General features: G+C 37.6%; 1 protein-coding gene across 6 annotated transcripts in view; it reads left to right on the top strand.

Moving 5' to 3' along the window:
* CUNH8orf34 (chromosome unknown C8orf34 homolog) overlaps positions 1–16,567 on the top strand; it is a 161,586-nt gene that overhangs the window by 121,778 nt on the left and 23,241 nt on the right. For all 6 annotated transcript variants that reach the window (XM_061448320.1, XM_061448318.1, XM_061448317.1 and 3 more), the window contains 2 exons: positions 3,319–3,404; positions 9,048–9,121. In XM_061448320.1, coding sequence (XP_061304304.1) covers positions 3,319–3,404; positions 9,048–9,121 — 160 coding nt within the window. The remainder of the gene's footprint in view (positions 1–3,318; positions 3,405–9,047; positions 9,122–16,567) is intronic.

The following is a 16,567-nucleotide window of genomic DNA, read 5'->3' as shown; positions in this document are numbered from 1 at the left end:
AGGATGTGATCTCATATACATTCCTCTTTATATAATCTCCTTTTCCAAAACAGTGGATGAAAAGTTCCAATACAACATTTTGCTCATCATTTTACCTTTTTTTTGCTAAAAGTATTTCTATTTAATATCTGGTAACAAAGAACGAAGTCTACCTTATAGTTTACACTTCTGTGTAGAACTAGTCTGCAAAAAAGAAGTGTTGGAGATGAAAATGCTTTTGTGCTACCAGGGACCAGGTAAGTGAATCTCATAGCGTAAGCCATCCAACATTAATGATGCTTGGAGCATGGTGCAACACACTTTTTTGGAAGACATTCATATTAGAAGATACATCTTTGTATAAAGAGCTTCTAAAGCATTCAGCAGCTCTTCTAGACGTATGCTTATTTCAAATCGGTTGCTTAAGAATTTTTACATGTTTTTGTTTTACTGTGGAGTTGTCTTATGAATATGGTTACTACTGAAGGAGAAATGAGAACAGACCAAGTAACAGAATTCTTTTAGCAAGCAATAGTGTTTGTGACTTTTTTGCTGCTTGAGTCACATAGGATTCTATTCCAATATGAATCCACACATAAGAAATACATAAAGAAGTTGAAAACTGGATGTGAAAATGAGGTCTGAATATGTCAAGTATCTTATTCACCCATCCACCCACCCAGTTCACCCAGCCATTTCCTCCTACAAAAAGAAATCATATGAAATAGCTTTTCTGACTATTGAAAAGATTCTTCTTTTTTTTCATGTTTTTCATGAGGCAATGAGCCACTTAAATATATGCAATTTCTAGAATAATATGAGAGTAATTTCAGTTGTTCATGTCTGGTATGGATTTATGGAAGCTCAGAATGAGAATGTATTTTAAAACCTTGAAAAATCTAATGGGATAAAAGAAGCAGCTGCTACATCTAGAGATGATTTTTTAATTACTGCAATATAAACAGAGGGTTTTTTTTCCTTTTAATTAAACACAAATAAACTATCAACATGGCGGCAGAGAAGAGTACATCACTGCTGGTTCCTGCTATTTCATGCATAACCTTATATGCTTGAATTCATGCTTGCAGGAAACATGTATGTATACAATGAAGGACAGGTCAATTTTAATGCAAAGGCGATGTGATTTTTGAAATCTTTTTCACATGATTATTGCATTTACAGTTTGTTTCCTCCCTATTTGAATATCTTTATGATAATGGCACAAAGTTATTTGCTTCTGTTTCACTGACATCTTCAGAAGAGCCTGTTTGACAAGCAGGCTTTTAAAGAATTGTTACTAGAGCATTACAAACCAGGAATAGAGCTATAAAGGACTCATATAAGTGATTTTCAAAATTAGGTTTACAGCTTCTAAGTTTTACTTACATTGCCTTGAGGACTGTGGAAATGCCTGCTCAGGTAAGAGTCATTACAAATATACATTGAGCTTTCCATCCTAAATGAACTGTCCGAGGGGCAATAAAAGGAGATAAAGTAACTGGGGGGGGGGGGGGGGGGGGGGGGGGCTTGGTTTGAGAAAGTAAAAACAAATAGATGACTTAAGATCCAAATATATTAGATAACTGTGAGAGCCATAAATTGTGAACTATAGGTAGGGCAGACATGAGGGTTCTGCTTGGTTTCAAAGGTTAATTCAAAATTTAGTGTAAAGCAGCTGCAGAAAGTGAGAATACAAAGTGAAAGGAACTTTTTTGTAAAAGATGGGTTATTTCTTTCCCCAAGGTTTTACTTCGATGCATTTTTATGATTCGTGGGCTTTGCAAAATTGGATTGCATTTTTCTTTTCTTTTCATGTCTGAATAAATTCAAGGTAAGATAACCTTGATGTAACTGGCAGTTATATTGTGTTAAGAGCTACAAACCATTTCTTCAGAGCAGGATCTGTACTAAAGATTCATAAGAGCCTGAAGAAGGATGGTAGGACTCTTGGGATATTCATTTAAAAGAACAAATACAAGGCATGTTATTGTACATTGCTGTCAAAGGCACTGCAGTCAGCTGATGCAGGGGGAAAGCCTGAAGATGAAGCCTACCATAATTACTGTGTTTGTCTTTTAAAAAATAACAAAGGAGGAGGAAATATTCTTGCATGTATTTCCCTGTGGTGGGTTAACCTTGGCTAAGGCCCAACTCCCCACCCAGCTGCTAGCTCACTTACCGCCCTTAGCAGGATGAGGGGAAAAAATAGGATGAAAAAATCTGTGGGTTGAGATAAAGACAGGATAGTTGCTTACCAGTTCATGTTGCGGGCAAAAGAGACTAGACTTGGGGAAAATTAGTTTAATTTATTGCCAAATAAAATAGATTTAAGTAATGAGAAACAGAAAGACAATCATTAAAATTACACTTTTCCTCTTGCCTTTCCTAAGCCCGACTTCACTCCAGGTCTTTCTCCCCACTCCCTGAGCAGCATAGGAGGATGGGAAGCAGCAGGTTGTGGTCATTCCGTAACAGCTTCTCTCTGTCCCTCCTTCTTCCTCACACTTTTTACCAGCTCCAGTGTGGGCTCTCCCCACGAGCTGCAGTCCTACAGGAAAAAAATCTGCTCCACTGTGGGCTCTCCATGGACCACAGACCTTCCAAGACATATCCACCTACTCTGGTGTGGATCCTCCATAGGCTGCAGTGGATATTGGCTCTGGGATGCACCTCACCGTGGTCTGCAGGGGATTATCTGCTTCGGAGTGTGGAGCATCTCCTCCTCTGACCTTGGTGCTCCCTCTGCCATTTCCCACTCTTTCTGTTCCCTGTTCTTCTGCCTGTGTGGCTTTGGTTGCTCTTCCTTAACTATGTTTTCTCCATACGGCGCCACTATTGTGGCTGAGGGGCTCAGCTGTGTCCTGCTGTGGGTCTTTTAGAGCTGGATGGAACCACCTGCATCCATCATAGGGCAGCCTCTCTCCTCACCAAGGCCACCCCTGTAGAGGTCCCTATTGACAACACCTTGACATGGACACCCAGTACTGTTTAGTTAAAATGTTTTCTGTTTAACTGTTCAGTTAAAATATTTTTGAATGTAGTAAAGGAAGCTTGCAGTTTCATATGCACATGATGCCACCAAAACTCCACCACTGCTGACGCAAGTCCTACAAAAATATATAAGCTAGGATTCAGTTGACTGGTTTTTAAAGGCTAGTTTTGGTTACTAGACAATCTGGGATGATATGATTGAACCATGGATGTTGGCTTTTCAGCAAAGCCACCATTTTAATTAGGACACTGTTGTGAGTAGGGTTTGTAGACAAAGATGACACTCTTCTGTGTCTTATCTATGGAATATGATTGCAAATGTTTTCATTCAGTTTTTCCACAATTTAGATTGCAAGGAGAGAATTTGGCAGAAAGGCCAGAAGATGTCTTCGTGGTATCTCAAACATCTGAACCAGTAGTCACAGACTCTGATGGTAAGTTGCATAAATATTTGCTGCTCATAAAAAAAAAACACCAAATGCCAACATCTTGAATTGGAGAATAGAGGTTAAGTCTGTAAAAGAAGATTAAGCACTTCCAGATAATGTTCCTTGCCATTTGAACTCAATCATTTACAATCAAATCTGTTAGAGGAGCCCCTAATATGGCTTTTGTCATGGACAATTAGCACTCCAGAATAATTCCTAGGCATATTTTGAGAGCTGCCTTAGGCCAGGAATCATTCTTAGTAGACAGTTTGTATGTTAGTGCACTATTTTGGATGTAAAATAACTTAATAGTGTAGACATGAGCTGTTCATTGCCAGTTGGCCTCCCTGTCAAGGAATGGTCTTTGAAATATTTAATTTGACACTAGAAATGCATCCACAGAATTCAAATAATATACACTAAAAATAACAAGAGTTATAGAATTTCTTCCCTGTTTTTAAACTAAGTACCAGAAATGTTTCTCTGATCAATCCAAGCACCACTGACTAGAATTAAGATACAATAAAAAGGAGTTCATAGAGTACCTCTGAAAAATATTTTTTTTCCTCATACATATTCATACATTGCGCTATTCTGCAGTCAGGACACTCAGCCTTATTTCAATTTCTGCTCAGGTTTTTGAGCAGAATAAAACCGGCTTTCCTACAAACGATTAAGTTGATGAAGGTTAACTTTATCTTAGCTGTCATTGGGATGGAGACAGAGAGGAATAGAGGTTTGGACAGAGAATCTGCAAAGATTAATGGCTCAGTCTATTGCCTTACTGGTAGGCAGAATCAATTAATTCCAGTCAATTAATTGGAGGATTTGATTTGTAGTTTTGTCTTCAGCAGCCACAGACAAGTTAGCTTTGTTGATTAATTAATGCAAAACAAATATGAACTTTTTTTTTTAATTAGCCTGCTCTCTGCTATTTAGTACTATTAGGTGTGCTATTGGGTATGACAGCAGCTTGAGCTTTCACTCCTTTCTCTTGCCTCATTTGTAAACCAATGTATGTCAGCATTAGTAACTAGTATGTCTTTAAAGATATTTTAAAGATTTTTTAACATCTTCGTCTCTGACATGAACAGAGGGATTGAGTGCGCCCTCAGCAAGTTTGCTGATGACACCAAGCTGTGTGGTTCGGTTGATAGGCTGGAGGGAAGGAATGCCATCCAGAGGGATCTTGACATGCTTGTGAGGTGGGCTGATGCCAACCTCATGAAGTTTAACCATGCCAAGTGCAAGGTCCTACACCTGGTGGGAGCAATCCCAGGCACAGCTACAGGTTGGGCAGAGAAGAGATTCAGAGCAGCCCTGCGGAGAAGAACTTGGGGGTGTTGGTTGACGAGAAAATGAACATGAGCCGGCAGTGTGTGTTTGGAGCCCAGAAAGCCAACCGTATCCTGGGCAGCATCAAAAGGAGCGTGACCAGCAGGTCAAAGGAGGTGATCGTGCCCCTCTACTCTGCTCTTATGAGACCTCACCTGGAGTATTGTGTGCAGTTCTGGTGTCCTCAACATAAAAAGGACATGGAACTGTTGGAACACGTCCAGAGAGGGGTCACAAGGATGATCAGGGGACTGGAGCACCTCCTGTATGAAGACAGGCTGAGGAGACTGGGGCTGTTCAGCCTGGAGAAGAGAAGGCTGTGTGGAGACCTCATAGCAGCCTTCCAGTATCTGAAGGGGGCCTATAGGGATGATGGGGAGGGACTCTTCATTAGAGACTGTAGTGATAGGACAAGGGGTAAGGGGTTAAAACTTGAACAGGGGAAGTTTAGATTGGCTATAAGGAGGAAATTCTTTCCTGTGAGGGTGGTGAGGCACTGGAATGGGTTGCCCACGGAAGTTGTGAATGCTTCATCCCTGGCGATGTTCAAGACCAGGTTGGACAAGGCCTTGGGTGATATGGTTTAATGTGAGGTGTCCCTGCCCATGGCAGGGGGTTTGGAACTAGATGATCTTAAGGTCCTTTCCCACCCTAACTATTCTATGATTCTATGATTCAAACTAGTTTTGTGAGAATGCATGGCCTCGTGCAGCCATCCATTTGTTTTTCCTTTCATCTCCCATTGGTCACTTTATAAAAAAATTAATAGGGGATTCAGAATCTCAAACTATGATGTTCTTACTGCTTCATGAATATTGTCAGCAAGAGTGTCCCAGACTGGTGACTGCTCACAAGCCCTGTGAAAGGAAAGCAAAATTCTTTCGCTATGGGAGTAAACCCCAGGAAAGAAGGTGGTGGTGGCTTGTTTGGGATAGGTAAAGGAGCATGCAAGCATAAGATTGTTGCAGCAGAAACAAGTAGAGGGGTAAAATATCCCATAGTTCCTGAAACAATTTGTCTTTAACAGTTCATTGCCTTCCTTCCTTCTTCCTGTGTACTCTTGCTCTTGAAATGGAAATATACCAACTCTGCCATGCTATCTTCTGAAACTGTTGTCTTCAATAAAATAGTAGGCTCTTGCTAAGTGTCAGAGGCACCAGGATTAAAGAAGGTCAAACAAGCTGCTGGATTCTGTGTAATAATGAAGCTGGATCTTTCATGGTCACAGAGTGTAGAGCACAGGATTGCTCCAGCTTATGCTTCAAGATACTTTGCAGTCAGCATGGGTATAGAGAAGATGGAGAGCACTTTCCCTAAAGAACTACCTCCAATAAAATATAGGGACTAAAAGTTAGTTAGGTGGGGCAATGACATTCATGTTGTTATAAACACATCTATCTCATGTCTGTAAATATACATGAACCTCTTAGTCATATAGCTAGAATATAGTAAAACCCCTAGGGCAAAATGACTGAGGTCAGCAGTGAGGTACTGCCAATTTTTTCTGTCAAGAGGCACTCTTAGGAATATTCAGTCTTTCAAAATATCTTTTTTTTTTTTTCCCCCTAAAATGTTGGCTAGTAATACATTTTGATTTGAAAAAAAATCACAGCTGGACTTTACAAATAGGTATAGGCTAGAAACAAGCACAGAACTCGGGCAACTGCCCAGTCTTACCAATCTTTTCTATAAATACATCATATTACTTGTTTTTTGTGCATCTGATATTTATTTATAATAAATACTATGTACAAGAAGGTGATAAAAGAGACTCCTAAACATACTATTATAAAACACTAAGTAAATCAATGCATCATATTGCACTGATTTTTTTGTTTTGTCCTCTTAAGAATGTATTATATCATGAAACAGTGACTAACAGGCTTCACTTACCAGGTTTGCTTGAATTTATTTTCTGCTCTTACTTATTGGTACCAATGGCCTTACTGAAAGAAAACTATGCGTTCAGAAGTGCTGATCTAAACCATTTGTTCAAGAATATGCAAGCAAGGTGCTGATGCACAGCAAAGTGAAGGGTAGGTTTCTTTAGATAATGATCTGTTTCTGGGTTTATGGGAAATTGTTAAGTTGTTAGATCTGGAGCATCTCTCTTGTGGATTTCAGATGAACTAGGTTCAGAAGTAATTGGCAACACATCTGATCTAACAGCCCGTATAAATAAACCTTAGTAAAGCAATTCCAGCTAATAAAGTCAATGTAATAGCTTATGTGAAAAGTTCATCTGCAGCATCAGGCACTATACTGACTCCACTGTCAATCTGGACCTGGTTCCAATTAACCACTATACTGATTTCCCTCTAGTATAATCCTGCAGAATTGGACAGAATTGTGTTGATCTAAGTAGTAAAAATGAGAGATGGGAATCAGGTCTCAAGATCAGAGAACACAAGATATTTTAAAGCTGCAGTTTCTTTTTACTGTCCTAAACTATACCTCTCAAAACTTTCTCTTTCCCATTGGACCACTTCACAGGAAAGAACTAAGGAAAGAATTTAATAGCTAGGTTCTTGATTTTGGTTAGAAGAAACAACTTGAATTACCACACAACAAATTTCCCCTCTAGATTCCAAGCCTGTCAGGTTTGTCTCTTGGATCAGTCCTCCATTAAGCCTTGCTCTTGTTCTGTACAGACAGATGGGGAGAATGGCTGAGGCCTGAAAAGACAGGTGCTGCAACAGGATCGATGCAGTAAAAGTCTGCATCTGTCAACCTACAGTCAGTTTTTCAGCTTGGAGGGACTGAAAACACCAACTTGTGAGGCTTCTACATACTGTTTTTGGTTGGTTGTTTTTTTCTCCCTTTAAAGTGCCACTATAGTGAAAAGTTCAAAGCAGGCATTTGGACATAAATGAATGGCTTGAAGTTGGAGATGTTCAATAGTAATAGGAATGTATGAAACACAAATAGTGCTATTCCAGATAGAACTGCATGGCCAGGGCAAAAAATTAAGAAGGATACAAATATGTGGGAGTTAGGGTTGAGAACTAGATGTGGGATTGGCAAAAATGTGGCATCATCTCCCACAGTTCTCTGACCACAACTTTGCATCATGGTTATATTTTCCTTCTCTGCTTTCATTTGTTTTTTGCAATGAATATGGTGTGGCATTTCAGGGCACGAACTCAAGTTAATGCAGACTCAAATCCTCTTTTGTTGTTACAAAGCCCGTTTTATCCCCTCGTTCGGTACTCCCCAACCTGCACATACACACCGCGTTCAATCTCATTAGCCCCTGTGAGACCCTCCAGGTAAACAGACCAATCACAGTGTTGCAGACCCTCTCGCATCCCCCACATCCTCCTGCCTCCATCTGAGATTCCCGCCACAACTACATCCGGGCCGGTCCTCCAGAGGCTTGCTCTTCGACCTTCCCTGTCCTTCAGCAGCCCAGCTCATCGCCCCAGGGCTTGTTAAGCACTAAGGCCTCAGAGCTCACTCCCAAAGTTCGCCTTCACTCCCCACAATATGGTAACCATAGTTACTGTACTTCAGTATAGTTTTGTCCTTATAGTAAATATAGTCTGAGATGTTTAACAAATCGGGGCACTCTGAAAACGTAAGGCTCTCCCTGCTAAGTGTCTGAATAGCCGCATAGACTAGGGAAGATCAGGGTATCTTCTTTTCTTAAACTGCTTATGAACAGCATCCAAGTGCCTAGCAGACTGTCAGGCAAAGAATGAAACTGCATAGCATGTTACTTGGAAATTGCTTTCTCTGACATAGGTACATAAATTCTGCTTTAAGTTGTTATGTATGTGTCAAAGAGGCATTCTAGGCTTCTCACCGAGTCATGTTGTTTTACAAATGTGGCAGTATGGGCTTTTAAACATTGCCTAAAGGGAGCAGAACTTCTTACTTCAAGGATTTTAACAATATTCTAATTAGCTTAACAAAATTAATTAAAAGTAATTGTGTTGATCTTACGAAAGCTGAAGATCCACTACTCACTTTGTGTAAACAGCAAACGCCATCGAGTTTTAATAGTAAAAATAATAAATAACGTACGAGACACCCCAACATATGAGACAGCTGAAGGAAGCTTGCTTGTTATTCTAATCATGTTTGTTAGAGACACTGTGCCATATTGCATTAAGCTTATAAATTAAAATCAGGCATAAAATCAGACATAAATTAAAATCAGACATAAATGAAAACCCATTGAAGTGTAACTGAAAAGCTGTGCATTTACTGTAGCCACATTTACCTTCCCAGCAGTTAATTTATAGGCATTTTATTTTCAAAGTGGCTATGCTTACTTAATTAGAATGATTTACTTCTACCTCTTTGGAACAGCTCAAGCACCCGGGGCTGAAACACTTACAGAAGATATTGATGAATTTCAGAATGTCTCTCAAGTGGCAGGATCTGTGAGTATCTTCCCTTATGGATAATTCTGTAATTTTTCCATTTAGTTTGATAAAAAAAGAAAATAGATTTTTGCATAAAGACAAAAAGTTGTGTGTGGCAGCACTGTCATCCTGGGGAAAACTTGATTTACCTGACCCTTCTGAATCTTCAGTTCTCTGTTGTTTTTTTTTTTATTCTAGGTAGGATGATATTTTGAAAGAAATTATTATACTCTCATATAAAAGCATACGTTGTGTGACTTACATGTATAGCTTCCGTTGAAAGTGCAGTCATTTTATATGTCTGATTGTTCTTAAATGTTAGTCAAATATCTGTTTTACCAGACAGTATTCGATTTTACAAAATAAGAGAACAAAAAATTTCAAGCTCTACATTTCAGTATGAAATACAATTATAGTATCTGAATTTAGCTTTTTGGTAACATTTGCTTGGAAATTAATAAATGGCAGGTACCTATTTAAAACATATGGCTAATTTATGTATCTTTAAAGAGTGCAATATTCTGCTTGGTAAAGTTTTCATCAGTTCTGTTATTTTGAAATAATTTAAGAAAATATTTGCAGGTTGCACAAAAATATAACCAGCAATAAAATAATTTTTGAAAAATAATACAATCAGAATTTTGGCACTAGTTGTATTTCATCATAATTTGTATATAGGTTAAAGAACGGATTCCTTTTTTTTCTAAGGCAAATAAGCTGACAATAATTGTTTGGTTTTGCAGAATTTTAGATAGCTGTAAAAGGACACATTAATTCCTGTTCAACCCTAGCAAGAGTGGTTTATAGCACACTTTAGTGTTGATAAAGTCAGTCAAAAGAAGGGCTCAGTATTTGTTAGCTAAGGAGAGAAGGGCGGTGTTAAAGAAAAAAGCAATAATGCAGACTGATCCAGCAGTCTTTCAGGCAGCTGATTAACTACTAATAATAACACTGATCATATAGTATTTCTAACCAGAGTTATCAGAGCAGTTGGCAGACAATTGAATTCCAGATCAATTCCTAAAGCTTTCTGAGATTTTGGAGTGCAAGTACCTGACAGAGCATTTACAGATACTAGGCAAAAGGAGTAAGGAGCAGAACTTCAGTTGCCATCGCTGTGAGCTTCTTTCTCAAATCTTTCTGCTTCACACTGGTGAACAGAGAGGTATAATAAATTTTGCAGCAGTTTCTAAACCCACGTTTCTCTTATTGATTTGTACCTGCCGCTACCGGCTTTGATTTATCAATTCTGCAGACGTACAGCATAGGGAGTTAGCAACAAATAAATTGAATTGCACAGAAAAAAATAAAAGATGCAAGGAAAACAAAAGATCATTATGCTATTAGCAAAATCTTGCTACATAAATGTGCAGCCTTCAGCTAACTACTTTTAGATACATGTTCTGTGTGTGCATGCTTTGAAATATACTCTGCTAGTTCTAGACATTGGTGAGGTTGCCTGGAGCAGTAGGCTGCCAGAGGCAGCAAAGTTGCGTGGCCTGACTCCCTGAAAGCCACACTGGCTACTGTTACTGCCAGCGCTGCAAAGAGATGGCCAGAAAAGCAGATACAGCTATTGCTCTGCCCACACAACCTCTCCCTAAGTTAAAGGCTGCTAGCTTGTTTCCTGAGCTCTTGGAAAATTCCTTTGCCTAAGTTTCTAAGGAGCCGTAAGCCAGTAACTGTTAGTTCAGCAGCTTTGGGTTGTTTCCTGCATTTTGTATCTTACAACTCTTGCTTAAATGATGCATAGCTGATTGTGTACTCTTATATCTTTAAAGGGTCTTGTTATCCAGAATAAGATTCAGCTATCCAACACTGTATTTGTCTGCAACTCTCTCTTCAAAAAGGAAAAAAATGATTCAACCACTGTTGTTAGTTTCCTTGTAGGGCTCTGAAGGAATAGAGATATGTTCCGTTGTCCCTAATAACTTCCAGTGAGACTCATTCTTTGACGATCTTGACATATAAAATACAGAGGTGAAACTGAGGTTTCCCATAGGAAGGCTATGAAGATCCTTTGAAACAGAAATACGGCTGTAAAATTACTTCAGAAATTGGTACCAAAATACGTTTTCGTGACTGGAGTGATTTTCAGCTATGAGATACTATATGAGACGGAAGATGAGGCGAGAATAGAATAGCTATGATGTTGATCAGACATTTCGCATAAACTGGACAAATTGGTTCATGGCATTCACTCAAATGCACATATCACATGTAAAAATTCCTGATCCGGTTCAGGGTGTGCCATCTTTAATATTGATACTGCATTCCAATGGGGTAATTTGAGTCTGTTGCTAATTAAATGTGTCATTATCATAAATTTCCCTGTACTCATGTATTTGACAAATTTTCCTTTAAAGTGCTTCAGCATTCAAACAAGTGTTTTGAGAAAAACAGTGGGATACACCAGCAAGAATTATGTATGAGGGTGTTTAGAAAAGAGTTGTGTGGGTTCTTGTTTCGTGTCTCGTGTATGTCCCCATATAAAATCTTTGATGTGGAGACTAAAGCAATCTGGACACTGGTACCGAGAAGAGATAGGCCATATCTATGTCTCTAACATGGTTCATGTAATTTATACTGTGGATACATTATGATTTTCTTGTAACACTGTGTATATTTACTGTTCTGTTTCTGATGAACCTAGAAGGTTTTGTAGTTAGACCTTTTTCTTTAACCCTTTTTTAATAGCTTATTTTGATATGCTTTATTTTTCACAGAGAATTGCTATTTGAAAGATAGAGAAGTTACATTTTCAGTGCTGCATAATCCCAAACAGGGTGTACTGAATTAATAAAAGAGTAAAGCTAGCAAAACCCAGTTTGAAGTGTTTACAGGGATCAGCACTCTTCCCAAGTGTTTTGCAAGGATTAAAAGTGGAAGCAAGCATTCAAAATATCCTTAGAGATCCCAGTTTACTGCAGGGCTCCTTTTCTGACAAATATTTAACGTAACAAAAAGTGCTAAGCAAAATGCCAATCTTTTTCTTGAGATTTTTGCAGTGGGTGAACATGGAGTCCTGTTTTACTTTGTGTTTCTGTAAATGAATTTTATAAATATTTGGCTAGCGAGCTTTAAGATAATGTTGATGTGATATTAGGAACAAATTAAGTTGGCTGGGATTCTGACAGAAATAGAAAAGTAAAGTACATGGGGAAATTACTAAATTTACAGTCTAACAGAAAGAAAGAGGGCATGTGCACTGGGCAATTCACATTGAGTAAACTATGCTTTCCCTCTGAGTTGCTTCTTTTACCACCTGGATCTAGCAGGACTCATGGTTACTGTTTTTTTAATGTGAATATTTGCATTCACTCATCTTGCCTTGCCTGTGCGCATAAAAAGGTATATTTTTCCTTGCAAATTATCCATGTAAGTCAAACCAATCCAAGTGTAACAGAAACTGGAAAAAAAAAATTGCTCAACTGCAAAAAGCATTTCTGCATGAATTTGCCTTGAATTTTTGCGCTTTATTGCGGTGGGAAAAGTACTGTAATGAATTCTTTTATGAAGGTGGGTTTTTTTTTTAAATAAATTTTCTCCTGTTTTCCCTGCTGCTTTGGAATTTTTCAATTGCTTTCCTAGAAGGAATACACACATGGATTTTCTCTGATAAACACAAACATTCCTTAATGGTAATTCAATTTATTAAATGACTTCAGTGTCAATGCATGGTAAAAAAAATAATCTTTTAATTCTTACTATCAATAAATGTTGACTAGAGTGCTTCCAAGGAGACCTCTCATCAGGCGGACAGGAGGGGAGATGTCTTTTGAAGTAAAAACACTCTTATTTGAAAATATTTAATCCCTTAAAATGTAATTTTAAATTGAAATAATTTTCTGAATTTTTAAATAATAGATGGAAAAAAACATGAAAAACAACAACATAAAAAAATCAATGAATGCCTTGTTTTTACCTCTTTAAAATTTTAGTTGTTGGGTATGACATATTCAAAAATATTAGTCCAAATAACAGCAAGCAAAACATGACTGAAGCTTAGAAAAAAATTATACTAGTTACACTTCAGAAATTAAAACAAATGTGTTACCAAGTTGCCCACATATTTTCTCCTTCCTTCTTGTCTATAAACACAAAAACTGTGTGTAAGTTAATTCAAACTACCATTTTTTAGTGTAAGGTTTAGCATAAAATGTGCTGGCTGACTGCCATGGGAAGCAAAAGGCTTGTAATTTCAATTACATGGCATTTCAAGTAGAACAGGCCCTAATGTGGTAGGTGGGGATTAGAGGTGGCTGCCAATATTGCCTCAGAGCTTTGAGGTTTATTATTTTTACAGTACCAAAACCCCCTTTTGACTCCCTCACCGTATGTCCTTGAACAGACTATGGAAGCTGCAAGAGTAAGTATGTGATGAATTCTCGTAGCAAATGCATGTTGTATGGAGAATCTTCAAACAAAATATTGCACAAAAAGTTCCATTGCATGAATAACACCTGTCTTTGCCAGCTGTTTTGTCAGAACAGAAGGTACACCTGCAAACAGATTGTTCAATAATGGAAATGGTTTTTTTTTGCATTTGGAGGGATCTCTGTCATGTATCTAATTAAGGTGTCTAAGTTATTCTGCAAAGGATTTGTAGGTTACACATAGAAAGCCAGGCATGGTAATCTTTCTTACAGTATTATCTCCTGGAGTTACCAATAAAATTTGCAGTTGATTAGAAAAACTATGTAGAAGAAATAGTTCAATCAAAATGCATTGCATATATTTAGAGCTTGTCAAGAACAACTAATTAATTTGGTTTCCTCTCCTTTTCCTGATTTCATTGTGATTATACAATTCAGTTTTTAAGCACTTCTCTTGTGAAGTGGGAACTGTTCCCATACCTGAAAAGAGATTTTGTGTATGTTCATGAACACATATTTGAGTACCTGGTTAGTTTTACTCTGAGGTAGGCCAAAATGACACAGAAATATGATGCTGTGCTGTTTATTAACACTTTTTATGGTCAGCAAAAAGGAGTAATTTATTTGCTAACAAGCACTTGATTTCCAGGTCATGCTGTAGGTAATTTGGAGGACTTCCTCTTGGCCTTATGTATTCTGAAATGTTGCACCTCTGTAGAACTCCTCAGGTCTCAGTGAGTTTACATAGCCCACGCCAAGTCAGCTCGATAGAGAGATCAAGACATTCACATCTGCACATGGCGTTCACATTTTTTAGAGGTACAAGCCAAACTAATGTATACTGGCTAACACTGTGCTGCAGATTGAATGATCTTGGAAATATTCTTATTAATGACCTCCTTAGTTGTAGTTCTGTTCCACTGTGGCACTCCCAGTAAGTGGTGGTATTTTCCAGAAGTTCAGGGACCCAGTGATGAGAGTTTACCTTTAGTTTTATTGTTTGTAACTTTTTATTTTAGCAGTAATTTGGCTAAGTGTTCTAAGTAAAAATAGCATCCATGAATGTATTGTATGTGGAGAAATTGCAATGATATGTAAAGAAAACCCCTTAGGAAATAGTTGACAAATATATTCTAAGGGCTTTGTTTGAACATATTTCTGGTACAAAGAGATATTGCCTCACCTTCCAAGTTTGAAGGTGATGAACAGGGCCCAGAGCTGTTTCTACAAGTTTGAAAGACAAGGATGTCATTCAGTAACATCTTCATATTTAGATCTGGTTAATCTTGTTATGCCATCCATAAATTTTGTGTTAATGTTTAGAAACCTTAATGAACAATCCAGGGCAACTGTATTTTGGACATACTCCATACATATAGATGTTATATTTTTCAGTCTACTATCATCACTGAAGTCCGAGTTAACTGACGTTGTTTTATCTCCGCGATTCCTGGCCAGTAGAGAAAGGATAGGTTTTGGCAAAGTGGAATAAGAAGGTTTAAATACATGACTTGCAAGGCTGAATCTCTTAAGTGACATATCTGAACTGCTGCCATGCATCCAGTGGAGAGAAGGGGCTCCAGTGAATCCTGCTAGAGCTGTACAAAATAATTTATCCTCACATTTGAACTGGCATGTTTCCAAAGCCTCCTTGATAACATCCCCTACTTTCAGCTTGTATTTGTCTGTTAGGAATAAGGCTGCTGCCTTAATTGAGTACTGGACGCACTGAGGACATCTGTCTGTGTTTGTGTATTATTCATTTAGATGAACTCATAGTCTCAAAATGTTAATAAATATTTTTATGTACAGAATTATTTAGATATAGAGAAAAAAAAAAAAAACGAACATTACCTGATCCTACATCCAAAAATGTTGTTGGTTATAGCCCTGAAATATCTAGCTTCAGAGAAGGAATGAAGAATGGTTACACTATGGTTTTAATGTCTTAATAAATTCTTGTACATTTTTTTTCCCCTGAGCATTGTTATTTTCTATAAAGTGAGTGTTTAATTGGAAGGCACAATTATAAGCACATAACATCACAAAATTAAATTGCTAATATTAAGTATTCAGTTTTCCATAACTAGTACTGCACTATTGTTCTGGTCTTTTATGAAGCAATTGCCTGACAAAATGCCATAAGCCTTTGAAAAATAGAGAATAAAACAGAAAAATGCACAGGAAGAGTTATAAAATTTGAGGAAAAAATTGATCCAAAGTTACCTCATTAATTCCACAGGGTGTTGGAACTGTACCTCTGAAAGGGAGTTTGAATATATAACAATAGGTAATGCATATATGTAAATGTATTTGGTTTAAACCGTATACAAGATTAATATTTATTCCTAGAAAGAATACCTGTCCTAGATACAGAATTGAACACAAACTCTGTATGTCTTTGTAGCTGTGGGTTAACACAATGAAGGCAGACACAATTATTTATTAAATGCATATATGTTCCTGCCTTTGTGTAAGTGCTTATACACAGGCATATCTGTGTGTCCTACATGCACTTATATAAGATTTTAAAACCTGTATTGAAACATACAAAGGTACTGCTGATGTTTGATGATCTTTGTGAATTGGAGTCTCCTAATTGGAAGTGATTTAATTTAAACATTACTTAGGTCTTTATAAACATCTGGAGCACTATAATGATGACTACAGTTGAATAATTTTTCTCCATTTATCTTTGAATCTACTGCAGGCAGTAGACAGCTGCCTTTACTTAGACAGTTGTCTTAGTTGTATATGTCTTACATGATTACTGTGCATAAAAGAAAAAAGTGCATTAGAGGGAAAAGCAGAATTGTAAGAAACAGTAGAGGTTTGTAGAAGAGAAAGAGAGAAAGTTCTCTATTTAATTTCCAGAAAATACAACATGGAGAGTGCAACGCTTTAATCAGGCTAACATTTGGAATCCTGTGTTTTTAGGAGGTTAGGGAGTTAATGAAAATCCATAGCAATTTCCTTATGGTAAACTTGAATAGTCCAACTAAAGAATATCAGATCACTTTAGTGTTCAATTATTACCATAGACCACTGACTAGTTTTTGTTCCATATTTCATCAGAACTGTGCTTGTG

This window comes from Pezoporus flaviventris, unplaced genomic scaffold, assembly GCF_033815535.1.
Source record: "Pezoporus flaviventris isolate CSIRO_AGI_PZ_B2104156 unplaced genomic scaffold, CSIRO_AGI_Pfla_v1 ptg000007l, whole genome shotgun sequence".
Taxonomy (NCBI): domain Eukaryota; kingdom Metazoa; phylum Chordata; class Aves; order Psittaciformes; family Psittacidae; genus Pezoporus; species Pezoporus flaviventris.
The sequence above is the reverse complement of the archived record's forward strand: the minus strand, read 5'-3'. Positions and strand labels throughout refer to the sequence as shown.